The sequence below is a fragment of the Pan paniscus genome, chromosome 3 (genome assembly GCF_029289425.2).
Source record: "Pan paniscus chromosome 3, NHGRI_mPanPan1-v2.0_pri, whole genome shotgun sequence".
In the NCBI taxonomy this organism is placed as follows: domain Eukaryota; kingdom Metazoa; phylum Chordata; class Mammalia; order Primates; family Hominidae; genus Pan; species Pan paniscus.
The window spans coordinates 1,696,047-1,718,870 of NC_073252.2; the positions used below are offsets into that span (position 1 = coordinate 1,696,047).

The following is a 22,824-nucleotide window of genomic DNA, read 5'->3' on the forward strand; positions in this document are numbered from 1 at the left end:
GCAGGGGACTTGGCCCATTAGGGAAGGTGTGGGCATGGGTCACAGCCCCCTTGGGAGGGGACAGCCTGCAGGTGACCTGTGCCTCCCACGCCCCTGCTTTATCACAGGAAACTCGGCTGCCAGGTCGGGGTAAAAGCAGACTGCTCTTGAGAACCTTTTCCAAACCTAACCTCATTTTGTAGACATCGCCAGCCCCAGCACCACATAGGGTGTATGATCTCCTTTCCTGGATTCTTGCTCGTCCAGAGCCCCACCGCACCGGTGCCCAGCCCCTCAGCAGGGCCTGCAGACCCGTGGTGCTGGCCCCCGGCTCATCTGTCCCTCCCCTTGAGGGCGGGTGGCTCTTGCCTGTCACCACTTGATGATTTGACTTCTTAGAGGTGAACTGGAGGCGTGTGGGACCACGTGGAAGGGGGGCTTCGTGTGGGGCCTCACCCTCCCTTTGGGCTCCGTGCGCTTCCAGGCCTCGGTGAGCTCTGTCCCTGGTGACCACGCTGTTCCTGTCCTCCGAACAGGCCTGTGAACAGCCACACAGCTTCCTAGGCTCACAGCTTCCCCATCTTCAGTGTGCCCAGCAGCAGATGTTGGAGGTGACCGCACTGTGCATCTGTGGGTTTCAGACATGAGAGTTTATCCCGTGTGACTTGAACCCTGAAAACAGCAGCTTTCAGCCTTCCATTTAGTATCAGCAGTGAAGTCCCTCAATGCTGAGTTGCTGTGGTTTGAGGGGCTACCACGGCCTCAATAGTTTCAAGCTGAAGTATGGAAATGGTGGCTGTGGTGGGCTCTTGCCCAGGAGGAAGCCCTGCGGCTTCCTCAGAGGTGAAGGGAGATACAGCCACGGACCTGGCCGCTGTTACAGAGGGAGATGCTCACCAGGACCAGGGTGGCCTCATCAGCGCTGATTTAAGAACAAAGGGGAACCCAGGGCTCCAAATTTAGTCACAGAAATGAACCATTGTTTGGGGAGAAAGAAGGTATAATTCCTAATAGTTACCTGAGCAGTTGAATATTTTTTAGGAAATGAAAATTTGATAAAAGTCCCCGATGAAATTCAAGGGTGCGAACAATAAGCATAATATTTTTTGAAAATGACCCCCATATTTAAAATCTGGCACTATATGTTATGCATTGTAGCACCCGGTCCACATCTACCTTTTAGAAAATTAAAACACATAAATTCTGTTTAGTGTGTGATACACGCTGCACTGGCTGAGAACCGTAATGCCTTGAAACCTTGGGCTGCTCTCCACCTTTCATAAATTCCTGGCAGATTCTGTACAGAAATAATTTTCAGGTCCGTGGCTTGTTGTTATTCAGACGTGATGGATCGCCATCATTTGCTCAGCGCAGGAGTTAAGTGCCCCCGTCATTTCCAAAGAGTATAATTGGGACGTTTCACAGGTCAGCGGTGGAGACAGGCTTCCCTTTTGATCAGTGTTAGACTGATAACAAAAATTACAGTTTCCAGTGATTAATGTCTCCTGTGCTTCCCAGATGCTCAGCAGTGGGCTGCTCCTAAACAAAGTGCACTTGGTCTGATGACTGGTGTTGGGGCCACCTCCCGGCAGGGTGCTGGTGCCTGGGCCCTGTGGCCTTGTGTGGCCTGGCTCCGTGGGGGCCACCTCCCGGCAGGGTGCTGGTGCCCGGGCCCCGTGACCTTGTGTGGCCTGGCTCCGTGGGGGCCACCTCCCGGCAGGGTGCTGGTGCCCGGGCCCCGTGGCCTTGTGTGGCCTGGCTCCGTGGGGGCCACCTCCCGGCAGGGTGCTGGTGCCCGGGCCCCATGACCTTGTGTGGCCTGGCTCTGTGGGGGCCACCTCCCGGCAGGGTGCTGGTGCCCGGGCCCCGTGGCATTGTGTGGCCTGGCTCCGTGGGGGCCACCTCCCGGCAGGGTGCTGGTGCCTGGGCCCCGTGGCATTGTGTGGCCTGGCTCCGTGAGGGCCACCTCCCCGCACGGTGCTGGAGCCCGGGCCCCGTGGCCTTGTGTGGCCTGGCTCCGTGGGGGCTGGGCTTGGAGCCGCAGTCCCCTGCACACCCGGGCTTTGTCTCCAGTGAACATGTGGGCTCCCGCCCTAGGGGTCAGGGGTCAGGCCCCTCTTTAGTTGTCCTTCCTCCCTTCAGGAAACAGCTGCGATCGCAGGCGCCTTTGAGGTGTTGCTGCTGGGAATGCTTTTTAGAGATGCAGGTGTGTGTCAGAGTGATTCTGTTTTTCGGTTTTTCTCTTATAAACCCATTAAGGGTCCCCTTGCTTGGTATTCCTCCAACAGGGATCTCCCTTCCGGGAAGTTTCCCTCAGCTGTGCTGTGGGAACAGGAATGCAGGCGCCTCCACCCCGGGGGTACCTCAACCCTGGGGGCATCTCCACCCTGGGGCACCTCCACCCCAGCCACCCCAGGGCACCACCACCCTGGCCACCCTGGGGGCAAGACCTTCAGCTGCCCTAGCAGCCCTGCCAGCCCGTCTCCTGGCCTGAGGGAGCTGAAGGTGAGGAATGACCGCCCTGCTGTGCTGAGCCCACACCAAGTTGGTGGTGGGTGAGCTGCAGAGGCGGGGCTCTCAGGGAAGGATGGTGCGCCCTGGGGGCTGCGTGCGAGCTCCCACACCCTGTCCTGGGCCGTGGTGGGGCTGTTGGAAGGATGCAGGCCAGAGGGAAGGTGAGGCGGAGAAGAGCTTGCCCACAGCCGCTTCTGAGCGCATGGATGGAGCAGTTGATGCCCACTGTGTGGCCATGTTACTGAGCAGTGGGCTCGCTACCCAGTGCATACAGAAGCCAGTACTGCAGCAGCAGCTTTTGGGAAGAGAAAGGCTTTACCAGGGCAGGCAGCAGGGAGGCAGGTGCCTCCCCAGTTCTTCTTGGCCCTGTTATGCCCACAAGACAGCTTGGCGTTCTGTTAGCAACAGAGCAGGCCTGCCTGGGCTGGTCCTATGGTCACAGCTGCAGCCATGGTGTCTTGTGCCACAGCCGTGCTGTGTGCAGGAGCCACCGTCTTTCTCTGGCCTGATGAGATGAGTCACCACACAGGTCCCTGCCTCTGCCCACCAAGTCGGGCGCAGGAAGGGGCAGGGTGGGCTCAAGGAACTGGCTTTTCTCAGGGGAAAAAGAAAGCAAGTCTTCCTGCCATTCTCCAGCTCCTCAATGGGAGGAGGGAGGCGGGGGTGGCACGAGGGCTCTCCAGACTCAGTGAGGGATCCCCCCACACCTACCCTGGCAGAGAAGTGGCCTTGTCAAAAGGAAATGGAGGTGGTTTTCATACAAGTCCTCAAGGACAGAATGTTCCAGAAGTACTTGTCCCTTTCTGTCACCTGACATGCTGTGGTCACACCAGCACCACGGGAGAACCCTGTGTGGGGAGCTAGCCCTGGCCCGTTGCCTAAGAGCAGACGCACCTGCTCCACCTGGTGGGAAGATAACTGCCCTAAGCCTCAGGGGCACCGCAGACGCACCTGCTCCACCTGGTGGGAAGATAACTCCCCTAAGCCTCGGGGGCACCGCAGACGCACCTGCTCCACCTGGTGGGAAGATAACTGCCCTAAGCCCCGGGGGCACCGCAGACGCACCTGCTCCACCTGGTGGGAAGATAACTGCCCTAAGGCTCAGGGGCACCACAGACGCACCTGCTCCACCTGGTGGGAAGATAACTGCCCTAAGCCCCGGGGGCACCGCAGACGCACCTGCTCCACCTGGTGGGAAGATAACTGCCCTAAGGCTCCGGGGCACCGCAGACGCACCTGCTCCACCTGGTGGGAAGATAACTGCCCTAAGCCCCGGGGGCACCGCAGACGCACCTGCTCCACCTGGTGGGAAGATAACTGCCCTAAGCCTCAGGGGCACCGCAGATGCACCTGCTCCACCTGGTGAGAAGATAACTGCCCTAAGGCTCAGGGGCACCGCAGACGCACCTGCTCCACCTGGTGGGAAGATAACTGCCCTAAGCCCCGGGGGCATCGCAGACGCACCTGCTCCACCTGGTGGGAAGATAACTGCCCTAAGGCTCAGGGGCACCGCAGACGCACCTGCTCCACCTGGTGGGAAGATAACTGCCCTAAGCCTCGGGGGCACCGCAGACGCACCTGCTCCACCTGGTGGGAAGATAACTGCCCTAAGCCCCGGGGGCACCGCAGACGCACCTGCTCCACCTGGTGGGAAGATAACTGCCCTAAGCCCCGGGGGCACCGCTGCCCTCGCACCGGTGTGACTCCATTCCACAGGAGGGCAGCACCTCCCACAGGGACCTGGGGAGTCAGCCAGGGTTACAGTTCGTGGTTTTAACATAGACTCTAAACAGCCCCCAGCACAGGGGCAGTGCAGAGGTGGTGTGATTTTGGGGAACAAGAACAGCCTTGGAGACGATCTTAAATGCAGTCCAACCGTGGCTGATGTTGGAGCCCTAAGCAGGGGAAAAAGCTCCACAAGAAATAGGAATTTCCAGGGCTCTGCCCACCGGGAGCTGTGTTCATACACAGGGTCTGGGGGTTGATTTGTATTGGGGTGTTTTTCCACAGACAGAAGCCCTGGGGGATGCGGAGGAAGATGAGGACGATGAGGACTTTGTGGAGGTCCCTGAGAAGGAGGGGTATGAGCCCCACATCCCCGACCACCTGCGGCCTGAGTATGGTGAGCAGCGGGCCCCGTGGGGGGGCGCCTGGGTGGAGGGTCCCCCACTCAGGATGTGGCCCCTTGGGGTCATGACCTCGGGGGCAGGGCCTGGAGCCCATCTTGTGGTAACTGCTGCTTTGGTTTAAAATGCTGCTTTTCCTGCTCACGGTCATAGCCACGAGGCCGAGAAGTCGTGTGCGTGCTTTTCCTCTACGTTCTGGCTCCGTCTCGGGTTCTCGGGCCTGGGGCCCTCCCTGCAGCCTGCCCCGCGGTGGGCTTCCTCTCTGCTGGTCCTGCTGGTCCTCCTCTGCCAGGCAGGCCCTCAGGTGCCCAGGTCTGGGACAGGGGCCACCATCCTACCCTTGGTTCTTGTGTGTGGAGGACACCGGCCTGCTGTGAGGACGCGGCGGGGCAGGTCTCTCCCTCTGTGCCATCCGCAGCCCTGCTCAGGGACAGAAAGGTCTCACTCACGAGGCTGGGCTCTCGTGGGCTCCTTGAACTTGCGGGTTGTGGGTGTGATTCCCGCAGCTACAGGAGCTGTTGCTGGCAGGTGGGAGGGGCCACCACCCCGCGCCTTCCAGGCTCCCATCCCCTACGGGGGTCACAAGCACAGGCATCGCTCCTCACCGCTGGTGATGCCACAGCCTCGGGTCTGGGCCCAGGGCTGCCGTGCACTCCACGGCAAGGGGCTCTTCTCACTGTCAGGGAGCACTCGGGAGGTGCCGAACCCTGCCACAGCCTGTGCCGTGGAGGGCTTAGGTTTTTCAAAAATACCTCCCAAAGCCGCGTTCCAGTGCCACACCCAGGATTGTGGCCCTGGGCGATGGGCGTGGACCCAGGTGGGTCTACTCTTAAAGTTCCCCAGAGTACCCACAGTGGTGTTTGCATGGAGGGGAGGCAAATGAAAACAAGACCCTCAGCTTTTGTGTGGAATGGACAAGTTGGTTTCAATCAGAGTCTGTAAGAAGAGATGTAAATTTGTTAAGATAACTTAGATGATTAGACAACTCATGTGTGAAGATATGACCCATTAAGGGTGTCATGCCGAATTAGCACAGCCAGGCTTCTAACGACCTTCCATTTGTATGGTCCTGTTTACTGGGGCCTGCTGTCTTCTGCCCTGGGGCCGCCCAGGGAGGGCCCAGGCTGGGAAGGCTGAGCTCCTGGGGTCAGTGTGAGCTTGAGGGTCTGGAAGAAAGCCTCAGACACCTGGAGCCAGCCGGGACCTCGCTCTGGGAACCATTGTGGCCTGGCCCATTCCAGACCAGGGTCCTGCGCTGCTTCTCCAGGGGCAGGCAGGCAGAAGCCGAGGGACCTGCACGCCTCTCCCCACCACCGACCTCACTGCGTCAGACGCCTTCCCCCACCGAGACGCAGCCCCAGCTGTGCCCTCATCGGGCTTCCCCTGTCCCCACCCCACACACACTGTTCTTCCAACACCAACATCCACCTAAAATGGTGTTTCTGCTGATTCCCCACCTCGGGCAGGCGTCCCCACGCCTGACATGAGGGCCCTGGGGGTGCCTGAGCACACTGTTGGCCGCTGCAATCTCCTTCATGGCTCTTGGCCGCCCTCAGGTGGACCAGGCCGTGGGTCCAGCCCCCGGAGCGTGGTGGAAGCACAGAGGTGTCTCCTGGAGGTGCTGTAGCCGGGGCCTAGGCAGCCGTCTTGTCTGCGCAGGCCTGTCCTGACCTGGCCTGCTGGGCTGCCTCATCTCCCGGACCCCTCCTGGGCATCTTCAGAGTCTGGGAGCTGGCACTGACCCTTGGCCTGTAGTGTCACTGACATTTCCTGGCCTTGGGCCTCTGCACAGGCCTGTTATGATGGCTTCTGAACCTTTTCAGCAGAAGTTACACATCTTAGACGGGGTGACGTGTGGCGTCTCAAAAGCAGAAATCCACACTTTCCCTAAAACCTGACTTGTGGCTCTAAATTATCTGAAGCAAGGCCAGAAGCGAAACTCAAACGAGGTGACTTTCCCCAAAGAACAGAGCGGTCTCCTTTCATCAGAAGAGGTGAGGCTCCCCCGGCCTGTGGCCAAACACAACGGTGACAGCGCTCACTCGTCACCAGGCCTGGCCATCCCCTCCCCACTGAAGCCCAGGGGTCCTGAGCCCATCGACAATAGCGTCCAGCCAAGGGGGCCGAGCTGCACGGGCCTCGCAGCCCCTGCCGGGTGTGCTAGGACGCCTGCTCTGACACAGCCCTGCTGCAGGTACACCGAGCCTCACAGGGTCACAGGTAGGCACTGGGCGTGGCAGTCCCGGCTAAGCCTCACCCGTAGGCTGTCCCAGCCTGACCCTGGTTGTGAAGGCACCTCCAGATGTGTGTCTCCAGCTCAGGCCCCAGGCTTAGCAGATGATGAGCTGTCCCTGCTGGGTCCGTCCTGGTCCAGGGAAGTGTGCACAGCTGGTGCACTGGCGGCTGGTTCTTTCGCTGCAGCCGCAGGTCCCCACAGCACCCTCCTCTGCTGGCTCCAAGCCTCCTCCACTGCATGGCGCCTGCCCCTTTCCTCTCAAGGCCCATGCCTGCCCCGATGGAGGGGAGGGTACCTTAGACCTGCCCCGGTGGAGGGGAGGGTGCCTTAGACCTGCCCCGGTGGAGGGGAGGGTGCCTTAGACCTGCCCCGGTGGAGGGGAGGGTGCCTTAGACCTGCCCCGGTGGAGGGGAGGGTGCCTTAGACCTGCCCCGGTGGAGGGGAGGGTGCCTTAGACCTGCCCCGGTGGAGGGGAGGGTGCCTTAGACCTGCCCCGGTGGAGGGGAGGGTGCCTTAGAAGCTGGGAGCTCCATCACAGCCTTGCCTGGGGCAGGCAGAGGCCCTGGTGGTTTTATTGCCACTGATTGACTTCTTGAGGTGGGAAGGCTAACCACGTTCTGCCGTCGGCCTTGAAGGTGCCGATGTGCCCTGTGGGCCTGGCCTGGGTACCCTTGGCGGCCTTGGCGGCCTTGCTGGGAGTCGCCCGGGTGCGAGCATGCAGCACCAGCTGTACCAGCCCCAGGCGAGGGCTGGAGGGCCCAAAGGAGGGGGCAGGCCCTGGTGACAGAGCTGCCCTCTGGGGTGTGCACGGAGGACCCCTGGCCCCACTCAGCTTCACACCCTGGGAGCCCCAGGAGTGCCGGAGGCGGGGACCAGGCGGGAAGCGTGGGGGCAGGCGGAGGGGCCAGCTCAGTTCATAACACTAGTTTATATTCTGCCGCTGTTTTTTCAATTAAACGTGGGCGAATCTGAAGTAGTTAGATTTAGTCTAAATCCACACCGCGGGGGAAACCGTGCTCTTTTTCTTTCTCATTTCTTCCTCTGAATTTTCACTGAGGGGCCTTTATCTTCCCCTTAATCCTACCATTTCTGTCAGGACATAATCTCTTTCTCCAATTTACATTTTAATTACAAGGCCAGCTGAACTAGGTAAAATCAATAATGTCAGCGCTGGGCAGGCTGCCTGGGCGCAGAGGCCCCCCTCTCCGTTTCCTACCATGGATTCCCTCCCTCACTGTCTGCTTTGGTGCTTCAGGCAAATAGGTGCCACTTGGCCAATGTAAACAGAAAAGGGGATTTGGACATTTTTATGATTCTTTCTCAAAACAACCGTGGGAGTGAATTTGAGCCAAGATACTGGACTCGAGTGAGACGCCGTGCGGGCGAGGCGGGCGCCGGGTTCGGCTGTGACGTGTGGCCTCTTGTTTTCCAGGAGTCGTTATTCTTCCTGAAAATGCCCTTGGTGCCTGAGGAATGCTACTGATTTTTGGGGTTTTGCTTTGAAAGTATGTCAGAGAGATTGATTTTCCACGCGATGCGCAAGTGGGAGTGTGTTTAGTGCCCTAAGTATTTACCCTGCTTTAACACGCTTACCCATCTTTTTAATGGTTTAAAACAACAAATCGATGAAAAATATATTTCATTCTTGTAACTCTTAGGAATTCTCAGATTGATCTTTTGGCTGCGATTGTATCTAAATGTCACATTGTTCACTTGTCAGTCTTGCCTCCGTCACTGTGAGCATGTGCGTGTGTGCGTGTGTGTGCATGCGTGTGCTGACAGCCCGTATCTGTGTCATGTGTATTGCCGGAATACTGAGGGGCACTTGGCAGGTTTGTGAGCAACACCCGGGACACGGCATGGAGTGCCAGGGCTGAGCAGGGGCTGCCCGGTGTCTCCCGGGTGCGCGCCTCGGGGCTGGAGGTCCGTCCCCATCACCTGCTCTGTGTGGCTCTGTCTCACACCCTCCGCTCTCAGCCCCTGGGAACCCAGGAAACGGGAGCAGCCTGGCAGGCGTGCAGCCATGCACGGCTTAGAGGAGCTCCCGAGCGGGACAGGCACCTTCTGTGAAGGGCCAGAGCGCAGTCTCTCCAGCTTCGGGGGCCACATGAGGCCTTGTCTCCACGTGTAGATGATGGGTGTGACTGTGTGCCAGTAACACCCTATTCACGAAAACAGGCGGTGGGCTGGACTTGGCTCATAGCCACAGGCTGGCGAGCCCTGCAGATACTGAGCACAGGGCGCGTGTGCCAGGCTGACCTCTGTCCAGAGAGTCAGTGGCCCAAGTCAGAGGTGGCTCCAGACAGCCCGAGTTCTGTGAGCCCTTTCAGACAGGCAGCTTTTTCCTCCTCTGCAACTCAGGGACGGGGTCGGTGGCTCACTCCTTGATTCACGGGATGCTTGTCATGGGCCTGAATAAGGCCCTTTGTCCTTACCCACTTCCCTCCCTGGAAGCCCCTGTGCCAGGCGGCCTTGCAGTACCCCCAGTTCTCATGCCTCCTCATTCTCCTCCCAGCTCTTCTCTCCAAACAGATCATTCCCGGCTCTGCACATTGGTAAGTGGAGGCACTGTGGGTGTCCTCAGAAAGCCTGCGGTGAGCACATGTGTGTTCAGTGACAGCATGCCTGTAAGTACTTGTGTGTGGACATGTATGTGTGTGTATGTACTCAGTAAGCCTGCACAAAAGAAGGCCTGCACGCTCTGCAGCTCACCCGTGTTCAGTGAGAGTGCGTCTGTGGGTGGACCTGTGTGTGTGTGTGTGTGTGTGTGTGTGTAAAATCGATGACGTGTACATGAGTTTCTGGGTGTCTGAGCTCTCTGGCGGCCTCTGTTTTTGACGCTCTGTTCTGTGGTCTCAGGACACAGTCTGGGCGGTGCTGATTCTTGGGAGGTGACTGAGGCCCCTGTTGACTTAGTACTTGGTTTTCTTTCGTCAGTTCCGCGTGTGTGTTGGAGAAGGGACTTCTTGCATATTGTATTACTCCATTTTCCTGCTGCTGATAAGGACATACCTGAGACTGGGCAATTTACAGAAGAAAGAGGTTTACTGGACTTAGCGTTCCACATGGCTGGGGAGGCCTCACAATCATGGTGGAAGGCAAGAAGGAGCAAGTCACATCTTAACGTGGATGGCAGCAGGCAGGGAGAGGGCTTGTGCGGAGAAACTCCCGCTTTTACAGCCGTCAGATCTCGTGAGACCCATTCACTCTCACGGGGACAGCACCGGGAAGACCCACCAGCTCCCTCCCACCACGTGTGGGAATTATGGGAACTATAAGATGAGATTTGAGTGGGGACACAGAGCCAGACCATATCAGATAGGAAATCTCACGGCATCTCTTAGTTTGGTGGTTTTGACTGTGCTGTACAAACCACCCATGATACCGCTCATTCTTTCCCTAACAGCCACTTCCCAAGAGGGTTCGCTGAAGTCCCCGCAGTCAGGGATACCTCTGCACCCGTAGCCCTCACCATGGCTTCTTATGTTTTGAGACTGCATTTGTAAGTTACATATCTCTTCTTGTTTATTACACCTTCAAGCATTCCTTTTTTTACCCTCCTATTTTTTACTTAAAATCCAGCTTTTCTACTACCCACATAGGACCTCCTCTGTCTTTTGGTCACTGTTTTCATAGTAAATCTTTCTTCGTCCCTTTATTTTCAACTTTTCGCTAACCGTTGTATCACGTGGGTCTTCTTTAGACAGCATGTTGCTAAAGACATCCACTCCAGAGTCTGTCTTTCTGTTAATCTGAATCTGTTTAGTTAAACGGTTGTTACGAAGTCTTCAAAAGACACATCTGGCGGCCTGTCACGCGTCCATCCATGGCACTTTCTCTCCGACTTCTGCTGCCGTCCTTGTCTCGTTTCCTACTTTCTCCCACCATTTATGTGCCCCGTTGTTGTGCTGGTTTTTATTCTTCAGATGGTCACTCCTCATTGTAGAAAGGATTTACACACATATGTATTTCTCAATTTCTGTACTATTTCCTGCATAAGACAAATAACCTAGCACCCTCTCCCCACGTGTGGCCTCCTTCCACCCCATCACATTGGATCATCCAGAACCAACTTAATTCAGGTTGATATGAACACGTGGGTTTGGGGTAGGGACAGGCGAGAGTCAGCTTTACAAAGTCATGTGCTCAGTGTTCCTCCTGCGTCTCAGGGCACTCACCTCCCGCGTCTCAGGGCACTCACCTCCCGCGTCTCAGGGCACTCACCTCCCGCGTCCCTGCACTCACCTCCCGCGTCTCAGGGCACTCACCTCCCGCGTCCCTGCACTCACCTTCCGCGTCTCTGCACTCACCTCCCGCGTCTCAGGGCACTCACCACCCGTGTCCCTGCACTCACCTCCCGCGTCCCTGCACTCACCTCCCGCGTCCCTGCACTCACCTCCCGCGTCCCTGCACTCACCTCCCGCGTCCCTGCACTCACCTCCCGCGTCTCAGGGCACTCACCTCCCGCGTCTCTACACACTCACTGCCCATGTTTTGCTCCACCCCCCTGCCCCCTGGCTTTTCTTTGTGACTACTGGCTCTGAAGGTGTTTTCAAAGTGGACCTCACCATGGCAAACCTCAAAAGGCCTTGTCTCCATGAGGTCGTTGTCCTGTGCCTGCACAAGAAATGACCTTTTAGCTGGCTATAAAATCCTGAGCTTGAACTTCTCCTTCGGCACTTTCAAAGTGACCTTCTAAGATCTTGCATTCACGGTTGCCATTGAAAATCTTGTGTCAATAGAATTTTTATTTTTTGAAAGTATCAGCTAACTTTATATGACCACAAGGTCCCACAAGAGGCCATCTCTAGGCTGAGGATCAAGGAGAGCCAGTCCGAGTCTCAAAACTGAAGAACTTGGAGTTCAAGGGCAGGAAGCATCCAGCACGGGAGAAAGCTGTAGGCTGGGAGGCGAGGCCGTCCCTCCTTTTCACGTTTGCTTTATATTCGCTGGCAGCTGACTAGATGGTGCCCACCAGATTAAGGGTGGATCTGCCTTCCCCAGCCCACTGACTCAAATGTTCATCTCCTTTGGCAACACCCTCGCAGACACACCCAGGATCAATACTTTGTATCCTTCAATCCAATCAAGTTGATCCTCAGTGCTCGGTGTTAACCGTCTCGGGCCATGGTGTTCTTAGGTTTTCCTGTAGTGCCTCTGGTCATGGTTTTTCCTCTGTCTCCTCTGACTGTCAGTGAGCCTTCCAATTCCAGGAAAATGTGGCTCATTGTTTCTTCAACTGTTTTCTGCACTCCAATTATGTCTCTCCTCCTGGGATTTTAGGAGAGACGAGGATGCTGACACCTGCGCGTCCCCCACACCCCTCGGAGCTCTTAAGAGGGTGTTCCGTGCTTCCTCCCTCGCTGTCTGCGGTCACCTGTGTCTCACTCTTGCTGTGGCCGGTCCCCTCAGCCACCCAGCAAGTCTTCTGCACCTGACAGTTTTCCTTGCCCTTTGTCTTTGGTGGAGGCACCTTCAGGATCCCCTCACTTCCTGGCCTCTCGCTGTGTCTCTATGGTACCCGTAGCTCCTGGGGAGCGTGGCATGGGCTGTGCACCTCTTCGCCCCGGCTGCCAGTTCGTTTTCTTCCTGTGGATTCCGCCGCAGCCAGGACGCCTTGCTCGGTCCGTTTTCTTTCTGTGGATTCCGCCGCGGCCAGGACGCCTTGCTCGGTCCGTTTTCTTTCCGTGGATTCCGCCGCGGCCAGGACGCCTTGCTCGGTCTGTTTTCTTCCATGGCAGCTCTCCAAAGTCTGGCTTCCCTGCGGTCCAGGTTCCTCTGGGGTCCTGAGCCCCCCTGGCCGGCAGCCCACAGGGGAGGACAGGCTCAAGTGCAGGCCTCAGTTGCTCTTGCAGCAGGTTTGGGGAGGTGGGTGGTGCCCTTTGTCCTAACCCATAGCCTACCTGGCACCTCCTGTGCCCCCTGCCATCCCGACGCCTCAGGACACCAGCTTAGCCGCTAGGGAGTATAGGCCCCGCCCTGACCGAGAGGCGCCGTCAGGGTCGGGGTGAGCCCCACGGAGCAGCCTGAGAGCCAAGCGCAGGCCGTGGTGCAGGAGGAGGGGAGAGGCAGGTCAGGGCCCAGCAGTGTTGGAGAATCTCCTTGTCCTGGTCCGGGGACCCTGGGTGCACGCTGGGCTGCGGAGGCCAGGGGCTGGTGGCCTCGTCCCTGTCATCTCTGTGGGACGTTGGTGAGGGGCAGCGCCACGGCCTCGTCTTGCTGGCGGCGGGGCGGACCCTCTTCGACAGGCACTCCGGGACGGCATCTTGGTCCTTGGAATTCAGCCTCTGCCTGGCAGACGGAGGGAGTTGCCAGGGCCAAGGCCTTGGTCCAGCGGCCCCTGTGGCTGTCAGAGGCGCCTGCTGAAGCTGTGGTGCAGCCCCGGGCGTTTCCGTGGGGACGCAGGGGCTGGAATCCCCGCTGACATCGCGGTTTGACGTCGGCGTGAGACGTGGGTTGAACCCCTGTGTGGAGCTGTGCGTCTCTTCTCCTTGAGGACCTTGTGAGCGCCCTGTGGGTGGCCTTTCCAAGCGGCTGCCACCTCAGGCCTGGGTGCTGGGGAGGGCTCCAGGCTGCCTACATCTCACCACCGGAGCCTGAGCTGCCGGGGCTGTGGGCACAGGGTGCCGGGCAGTCTGGGCTCTCGCTGCTGCCCAGCTTCTTTCCAGCCTGGCGAATCCATCTGCTCAGGCTGGCACTTCCGCAAAGCCCGGCGGCACAGTGTGTGAACAGCATGGCCACAAGGCGGGACTGCCGGACCCCCCGACGCACGCCATGTTCTGGCAGAGCGTGGCCTGAGCTGCTGCTCCGGGCCTCACCCTCGCCCGTGAGGAGCAGATAGCAGGCACCCACCTCGGGACTGTCGGAAGATGGAACACGCTAACGCGTAGGCGCGTCCTAACTGCCCAGTCTTGCGGGATGTGCCTGGCGGGTTGTGGGAGTGGTGGCAGGGAGTGGACACGTGTCTGTTTCAGGGCTGGAGGCAGCACCAGAGAAAGACACAGTTGTGTGGTGCTTGCGGACGAGGACGAGGATGGACGAGGAGGTGTCGGACCCCACCTCTGCGGCTGCTCAGCTGCGGCAGCTCCGGGACCACTTGCTTCCACCCTCATCTGCCAGGTGACTCCCAGTGTCCTGTGTGCTGAGCCCCCTGCCCGGCGCTGCCACAGCCTCTGCCCAGAGCACTGGCCGGCCTCGAGAGGCTGCTTAGTGCCTTTTCTGGATATCTTGGCGGAAGCCTTGGGTCTGTACCCCCGGCCGGGTGAGCAGTGTTGGTGCCATGTTTGGGCTTGTCAGTGCCAGCATCAGCTGGAGCCCGGGTGGGACTGGGCCAACAAATACCCTTCCAGACACTGCCCGTGCCTCTGAGAGGAGCCCCCAGGGCTGGGGTTTGAGAGGCAGATGTCAGGTCACCTCTGGGCCAGGGTGAAGGACTGCAGACCAGAGGCCAGCTGTTGGCGAGGGCCCAGAGCTTCTCACAGGACCTCAGCGGTGGCTCTGAGGCCCAGGCGTCGTGAGGCAGAAGCCATTGCTCACCTGATCCGACCCGAGGCCCCAGCCTTGCTGTGGGGGTGGGGAGGGAGAGGAGGGTGGCTGTGGCTGGCACCAGCAGCACCGTCAGGCTGTCCCACTCTGCTCCTGTAGCCCCTCCAGAGCGTTGCCAGAGCCACAGGAGGCCCAGAAGCTGGCAGCAGAGCGGGCCCGGGCGCCTGTGGTGCCCTACGGCGTGGACCTGCACTACTGGGGCCAGGAGCTCCTCACAGCCGGGAAGATTGTCAAGTGAGTCCCCGTGTGTCTGAAGTCGGCCAGGGCGCACAACCAGGGTCCCAGCCTGAGGAGGGGGCTGCCGGCTCACCAGGCCTCCCTGGGTCTGAGGAAGCTGGCCGTGCCTCCCAGCTCTGCCCCACCTTCCGGGCACCTGGAGGGGCACAGGGGTGGGCCTCCCCTACTGATCCGGCTCGTGGAGCCCAGCAGGGCTTTTTTGAGCCTTTCTGCTGCTGTGTCGGGGGCCATCCATGGAGCTTGGGTGTTATGAATCTTCTGGGAACAGCTGGACGAGAAACCACTCCCCTAAAGGCGGCCCTGGGGCCCGTTCAGTTTGTCCTGCTTCAGGACTGCACAGTTGGCTGAGGCCTGGGGCTTCCTGACCGTGTTGCAGCTGCTCACAGTGACTGTGTGTCCAGACCTCAGGCGGGGGCTCTGCAAGGAGCCTTGGGAAGCCACCCTCCCTGCCCACTTTCCCCTCTGCACCCCTCACCGCGCCGGCCTCTTCTCTGTGAAGCTGCAGCAGAAGGGGGCACATGGGGGTCATCTGTGCGAAGGTCCGGACCGTTGGGCCTCAAGAGGCCACCTGGGTACTCCAGCGCCTGCCACAGCTCGCTGGCACGGCCTATCGGGGGAGCAGGGCCCCTGCCGCCTCCTCAGCTCCCGCCGCAGGACGGTTCTCCACACCCGAGAGAGGGCGGGGAGGACAGTGCCAAGGCTGTGTCCTGGGATGGAAGGTCACCCTAAGGCGTCTTCCTTAGAGGGCAGAGGTGGGTCCCCCTGGCCTCTTGCCAGTCCCCGCCATCAAGACCCAGGGCCAGGTGTGACACGGAATATTGCCGTCCCCACAGCACCCGTTTCAAGGGCCGGGCTGCCTGTGCAAACACCGTAACCACTAAAGCCAATGCTGCGGGGTCTGCGGGGCTGGGAAGACCAGCATGATGCGGGAGCGTCTCATCCGTGTGAGGGGCTGATGTCAGAACCTCCAGAGAGCGGGCGGGCAGGGGAGCCGGGCAAGGGTCCTAGGGCAGCTTCAGGGCCTGAGGAGCACCGTGTGCCCAGGGCAGCCACTGCCTCTGTGTCTGGATGCCCAGGAACGGGCCCCGAGTGCCGGGACGTCCTGGCACATTGTCCACAGCTGCCTGTGTTCCCGGGGTTCTGCTGGGCTCACACACGACACACGAGAGCAGGATGGTAAGCGAGGCAGGCCCTGGTCTCACTCACGGCAGGACTGAGATTTGAGGGCCCCGTCCTCAGGGCTCCACAGACACCGCCCCTAGTGGGGGCCAGATTAGGGACAGTGTGAGGAGGGAGGGGCTGGGCAGGCTGCTCAGCGGCCGGAGAGGTCGGGAAGAAACAGCTGTCCCTGTCACACATTGCCACCAGGGGTGCCCCAAGGCCAGTGCTTGGTTTCTGAGCCTGGCAGGTGACGCCCAGCAAAGCTCCCACCGAGAAGCGGATGCCCGTCCCTCCTCCCACCTGCCTGGCCCGTCCCCAGGACCACAGGCTTTGCCCTGAGCCCCCAGGCAGTTGGGCTGAGAGAGAGGCCTGAGCAGCTGCTGGTGAGGACCCGGTTAGTCTTGGATGGCACCGGGGCCCTGCTGGGCAGGCCTGGCTTCACGTTCCACCTGCCTGGCCCATCAGCACCACGCACCTGGTGCATCGAGCTCACGGCTTCATGTTTCCCCCAACTGCCTGCACACTGCTGTGGTTGGCTTGATGGAGTTGCAGCCTACACATGGCAGCGGCCCAGGCTGGGGAAGGGCCCCATGTCAGCTGCGTGGGTGGGGGTACATGGGCTGGTGCAGGAGATGGCACCTGGGTGCCACATGTGCCCCACAGCCAGTTGAGGGCCACACTCCTCCTGGCTGGCCCCTAGCCAGGATGGCAGGGGCTGCTCACCCCACGTTCCCTCACCAGGTGGAGGGGTCCTGCCCTCTGGCTCTCAGCCACATTTAGGGATCTCGGAGAGCCTGGGCTCGCCCCTTTCATCCAGGAGGTCAAGATGATGCGGGTCCGGGAAGCCAGGGCCTGGCCAGGCCGTGGTGGGAGACAGGGCTGATGGGGGTGGCGGCCACAGGCAACCACTAGAACAAAGCCGTCCTGGTACACAGAGGGCTGGCGGGCCCCGGCTGGGTACAGTGGCTCACGCCTGTAATCCCAGCACTTTGGGAGGCCAAGGCAGGTGGATCACTTGAGGCCAGGAGTTCGAGACCAGCCTGGCCAACATGACAAAACCCCATCACTACTAAAAATATAAAAATTAGCCAGGCGTGGTGGCGTGCGCCTGTAATCCCAGCTACTCAAGAGGCTGAGGCGGGAGAATCGCTTGAACCCAGGAGGCGGAGTTTGCAGTGAGCTGAGATCGCACCATCACACTCCAGCCTGGGCAACAGAGCAAGACTCTGTCTGAAAAAAAAAATAGCCGGTGGTCCTCGGCCGAGGGGAGTAGAGGGGAGCATCCCTGCACCTGGACGGGGAGGAAGCGGTGGAGCCCATGGTGTGGCTGCTGTGCGCTGGCTCCTGAGTGTTCTCACTGCGATCCACGGGGCGTCTCTGGTCCGAGTTCCGGGTGGCAGAATGCATCGCTGCTTCTCACACGGGGCCTTGGGTGCGGCAGGAAGCATTTGGCCGGGCGGTCAGGCACCCTCGGGGGAGCCGCATGTACCTCCTCGACTGCGGGGCACATGGCCAGGTGCTCCTCAGCCCACCAGGGCTTTGCCCGAGACGCCTCTGCCTGAGACGCCTCTGCCTGTAGTGGGGCCAAGGCCCTGGGCAGCACATTCTGCCTGCGTTCCCACCCACTGCCTTATCCCAAACCAGCCTCATCCCAGACCAAGGTGGATGCAGAAATGAGGTCCAGGCAGCCCCAGGGCAGGGCCTACTGCTGGTCCCTTCTCCCTAGTGTGGGCCGTGCCTGGGGCTGTGCTCCTGTCTGTGGACCCGGGGTGAGGGCAGGGCTGCTGGGCTCTGCTCCTCCAGCATCCTCAGGCACAGGGTGTGGGAGCCCGGGAGCTTCGGGCAGAGCCGACCGTTCCCCAGTCAGCAGGCAATGAGCAGCCTCTCATCACTGGGAGCCCTTGGCACTGCCCATCTGTCCTCCCCGGCTCCTGCTGGCCCCAACTGTGGCTGTGTGCCCTAGAAGGAGGCCTGGTGGCAGCACAGGGGCAGTCTGGTCTGTGTGAGGGCCCCTCAGACACTTCTCCCCTGCCTGAGCATCCAGGTGGGCAGGGGGCGGAGTCCTCTGAGGCCGGCCTCCTCTTGGCCGGCACACCCAGCCCCCCCATCCCGTGGCATCCGCCGGAAAGCGTCCCTAACCAGGCTGATGACAACAGCAGAGCGTGGGAGCGGACGCACCTGGGACGCCTGGGGCAGTGGAGTCTGGTCTCCAGCACCCGGCCCCTCTGTGCTGCCAAGGGCTGAACGGCCTTCACTCCTTCTCCTGGTGCGCTACCGCCCTGTCCTTACGTCCCTGCAGTGGAAGGACGACCTTCATGTGGATGCCCCGTTGGCCTTCAAGGTCACGCCTCAAGGACGCAGCAGCTGTCGCCCTTGCCCTGTAGGGAGAGCCCATCTTGCAGGTGGCAGTCGTGCCTGTGGTCGCGCAGCTAGTTCACGTGGCGTCAGAATTCAGACCCAGGCGGTCGTGCCCGTGGTCGCGCGGCTGGTTCACGTGGCGTCAGAATTCAGACCCAGCCGGGAGTGACCGTGTTCTTCTGCCTGGGTGCTGTCCACAGTGTTGGGGTGGCTGGGCTGCAGTGGTGTTTGGCCTTCCCCTGTGCCTGCACCACCGTGGCCACGCTCTTCTGGGGTCCCTGCAGATGCTATGAGGGCCTCTGGCTGTGTCTGCAGGTCTGACTCCCAGCACCGCTTCTGGAAGCCCAGCGAGGTGGAGGAGGAAGTGGTCAATGCCGACATCTCCGAGATGCTCCGGAGCCGCCACATCACTTTTGCCGGGAAGTTTGAGCCTGTGCAGCACCGGTGCCGTGCCCCGAGGCCAGACGGCCGGCTCTGTGAGCGCCAAGACCGGCTGAAGGTGAGGCCGTGGCCCGAGGGCGGGGGTGGGTGTGGGCTGGACCAGGTGGGGCAGCCAGAGGGGTGCTGAGCCCCACCTGCCCCTGCCCTGGGTCAGGGTGCTTGTGAGCACTGAGAAGCCCATGGAAGGGGCTTATCCGTGGTGGGCAGAAATTGCTTAGCCGTTGGCCATCAGAGAATGGTGTCTGGGGCTCCTGCCCACGGCCCTGAAGCCTGACACCTGGGTACACGGCTTGGGGACTCTCCGGGGGCCAAGACACACAGTATCCTCCATGGTTGCAGCCCGGGTCTGTGCTGGGCCTGGGATCCTCAGAAGTGAGGAGAGGCCAGGGGGCCAGGGCAGCTCCCAGCCTGGCAGCTGGGCATGGTGCAGGGGGGTCGCTATGGCCATGCTGGATGAGGGAGGCCTAGACTTTCCACAGCTGCCCAAGACCTCCCGGCTCCAGAGGAGGGACGGAGCCATCCCCACGTCCCTGTGGCTCTCAGGACGCCCTCCTCTGAGGGGCGCGTGATTCCAGGTTGTGTACACTTTGGCTCTGCGATACCACCCACCCTGGTCGCTGTTTGTGCCCAAGTCGTGGTGGTGGGGGGAGGTGGTCAAGGCAAGCGGACCCCTCCCCACCGTCAGCCACCGTGTCCTCGCTGTGCAGTGCCCTTTCCATGGGAAGATTGTTCCAAGGGACGATGAAGGACGGCCACTCGACCCGGAAGACAGGGCTCGCGAGCAGCGGCGGCAGCTGCAGAAGCAGGAGCGCCCAGGTAGGTCTGGACGGGGCGGGCACCGTGGGAGGCACAGCCTGGGACTCACTGCCACTAGTGGCCTGGGGTGTGTCTGCAGAGTCACAGAGCACCCGCTCTGCCAGCTTCGTCCATGGAGCTACAAGCCTCTCAGTCATAACTGGCAGAATCAGGAGGGGATGCTGCCCTGAGGGTCCTGGGTTTGGGGGCTCCAGAGGATGCTCCAGCTTTAGGGGGTCACGTGTTCATGAGGCCCTGACTGGGAGGTGGGCACCCACGGCCCCGAAGCCACAGGTGCCATCTGTGTGGCTGGGTCCTGCTTCCCCGCGTTTTCAGGCAGGTGAAGGCCTTAAGGCGAGAGAAGTGATTGGGCTGAGCCCAGAGTGGCTTCTAGGAACCCCTCTGGCCTCCTCAGCCATACCCTGCACCTGCCTCAGTGTGCAGGTGGCCACAGCTCTGTTCAGGAGGCGTGTGGCCACTGCTGTGGCGGCAGGAGTGCGGGTACCCAGAGGCCCCGGACAGCAAGGCCACTGTGGGGCAGCACTGCCACATCAGCAGGGCCCATCTGCCCACCCTGTCTCACCCCAGGCCCATCTGCCCGCCCTGCCTCCCCTCGGGCCCATCTGCCCACCCTGCATATCTGTTTTCCAAGGAAGATTTGTTTTTAGAGGCCCTGGCCAGCCTCAGGCGCTCTCTCTTCTTTTTAACTTTGATTTGGCTTTTTTTTTTTTTTTTTTTTTTTTTGAAGCAGGGTCTCTCTCTGTCACCCAGGCTAGAGTGCAGTGGCGCAGTCATGGCCTCCCAGGTTCGAGCGATCCTCATGCCTCAGCCTGCCAAGTAGCTGGAATTATCATGCCACCATGCCCGACTAATTTTTGTATTTTTATTTTTAGTAGAGGTGGGGTGGCACTGTATTACTCAAGCTGGTCTTGAACTCCTGGATTCTCCTGTCTCACCTCCCAAAGTGCTGGGATTACAGATGTGAGTCCCCGCCTGGCCTCGGTCCCTTCTGGAGAGTGGCCACACCTGCAGGCCTGGCCCTGGCCCGAAGTGGGGGTTCACACCTTGTCTTGAAGAGCAGCGCTGGGGGCCCAGGATCCCTTCCAAGCTGTCTCTGTCATGGCTCCCGGGCGTCTTGCACTCTGGTCATGAGAGGCGGATGTTGAGTGCAGCCTGATGCCCAGAGGCAGCAGCTCAGCCCTGGGCGGCGGGAGGGCCCTGACCTGCTAATCTCCGGGTGAGGCCTTCCTTGGTGGCTCACACTCAGGAGCAAATTAAGTGCCTATTTTTTGTGTCAACCCTGAAGAGTATCTGGTTTTCCAGCCCTTGGTGACTTGTTAACAAACAGGTATCAGGCCGCGGGCTGCGGCCGGCGCTGGCCAGTCAGATGTGAAATAGCGTCTCTTTACTAACTACGGTATTGATCCCCGCCTCCCTCGCGCACGGCACAATTTTCCTTTCCCTGGCGCTAACCTCAGTGACAATGTGCGTGCTGCTGCAGGGCCCGTCAGCGCCCAGGAAGGCCGCGCGGTCCCAGCATCTATTGATTTTCCTCAAAGGCTTTTAAATTGCTCCTTCATTTCACTGAGACGCTCGCTCCATCTCTGCTGGGTGCCGGGGCTTTTTCGTTGTGTTTAAACAATTGCTCCATTCACCGGGTTCCTAAACTGTGGCGCTTTCTTATTACTGGGAGATAAACTGTTTGGACAGTTTTCCTTAATCTTGGATTAATCGTTCCCGTATCTGAATTGTGGGCCCCATATTCCTTCACTTCAAAGAATCCACTTGGGAGGCCTGGCCATCCGTCCGAGATGTGGGCATTCCTCCGGGGATGTGCCCCCGTGGCCTGGTCGCCCCCGTGGCCTGGTCCCACTGGCTCAGCTCGTGGGGTCCTGTCTGCAGGAGCGGGTGCCTCTGGAGCATTGGTGCCTGGCCCCCTTCTGTGAGCCAGGGTTGTCTGTAAGTCCCTTGGCCATCACAGTCCCGTCAGGGGTGGCCTTCCCGAGCCCGACCAGCACCACACCTGGTGGAGGCCCACCTCCACCTTGTGTGGGGAACCCCACAGGAAGCCTGGGCCTGTGACCCCCGAGGGCCTCAGTGCCATCTGCACGGTGGGTACTCTCAGCCTGGGAGGCTGCCCAGTGGGGCTGTTGACATTTCTGTCCCCTCACTGCCACAGGGCCTCAAGCAGACAATGCACGGCTTGCTTGGGAAGGGCAATTCTGTCTAGGAGAGCCCCAGCCTGCATTTCTGAGGCCTGAGGCCAGGTCATCTTTGGATCAACGAAAAAGAAAAGCCCTTTGCTGAGCATCATGCTCGGCCCAGCCCTGCCACACGTACGTCCCCACCAGCAGGCGTGTCCAGCAGGGCCACAGTTTGCCTAGTGGGGCACGGTCCAGCCTGCAGGCAGGAAAGGAGCTTGCGGATGGTGCCATCCCCCAACCGCTGGCCTTAGCCGCCTTCCAGCCTGGGAGGCCCATGGGTGCCCTAGGAGTGGCCTCTGGGCTGAGCCCCCGCTCCCCATCTCTGGGCTGCAGGGGCCTGTGGGGGTGTGGGGCGGTGGGGGCAAGCTCTGTGTCGCCTTCACCCTGTGGGGGCCAGCATGCCCACCCTCCCCAGCCTGTTGCTCAGGGAACCCTACCCGCCGAGCATCCTCTCAGGCTTGCTGCTGCCAGGGTACGGCCGTGGGCAAGGCGACCCAGCCCCCCTGTCAGGACGAGACCAAGAGCCCCTCCTGGGGGCCTCGGGTAAGAGGGGCTCTGGTCAGTGCCAGACATCTCCTGAAGTGCTTGAGTTTTGTTTGCAGAATGGCAGGACCCTGAGTTGATGAGAGACGTGGAAGCAGCCACAGGGCAGGATCTCGGCTCGTCCAGGTATAGCGGGAAAGGCAGGGGGAAGAAGAGGAGGTACCCCAGCCTCACCAACCTGAAGGCTCAGGCTGATACCGCCCGCGCTCGCATTGGGAGAAAAGTCTTTGCCAAGTAAGAGTGGCTGCTGGGTCACCTCCCACCGCGTGGCCCCCCCGTGTGAGGGTGTTCAAGGGGGGCCATCTGAGCTCCAAGATATTCCAGGGACTTGGGGCCTCCAGGGGCTCCCCTGCTTTGAGTTCCCCTGGGGGACCACCCGGCCTTTCCCCGGGGAGGGGCAGTGCCAGCCAGCAGGGGCAGCAGGCAGGGTCTGCTCAGGAACGCCCCTGAGCATTCCCCAGGATAAGAGGGGCTCGACCGCCAGGCACCGCCATCCTCGCTTCCTGGGGGAGCCATGCCAGGACACAGGCCTCGGCTGGTGCAGAGTGAGCCCCTCGTCTCTCCCTTGCCTGGCTGTACCCCCAGGTCAGTGCCTGCATATTTCTGCAGCGGTGACTTCAGGGAGGGCGATGACTGCAAAGGCGGGCAGAACGGGGGTCCACGCGTCAGCCCCAGCAGAGCCCAG

At 60.3% G+C, this 22,824-nt stretch overlaps 1 protein-coding gene across 5 annotated transcripts in view; it reads left to right on the forward strand.

Annotated features, from left to right (window-relative positions):
• The window catches only part of UVSSA (UV stimulated scaffold protein A), a 54,999-nt gene that overhangs the window by 20,272 nt on the left and 11,903 nt on the right, over window positions 1-22,824 (forward strand). For all 5 annotated transcript variants that reach the window (XM_063603662.1, XM_055111118.2, XM_008963685.4 and 2 more), the window contains 6 exons: window positions 4,504-4,615; window positions 13,830-13,974; window positions 14,500-14,634; window positions 18,472-18,655; window positions 19,305-19,413; window positions 22,199-22,373. In XM_063603662.1, coding sequence (XP_063459732.1) covers window positions 4,504-4,615; window positions 13,830-13,974; window positions 14,500-14,634; window positions 18,472-18,655; window positions 19,305-19,413; window positions 22,199-22,373 — 860 coding nt within the window. The remainder of the gene's footprint in view (window positions 1-4,503; window positions 4,616-13,829; window positions 13,975-14,499; window positions 14,635-18,471; window positions 18,656-19,304; window positions 19,414-22,198; window positions 22,374-22,824) is intronic.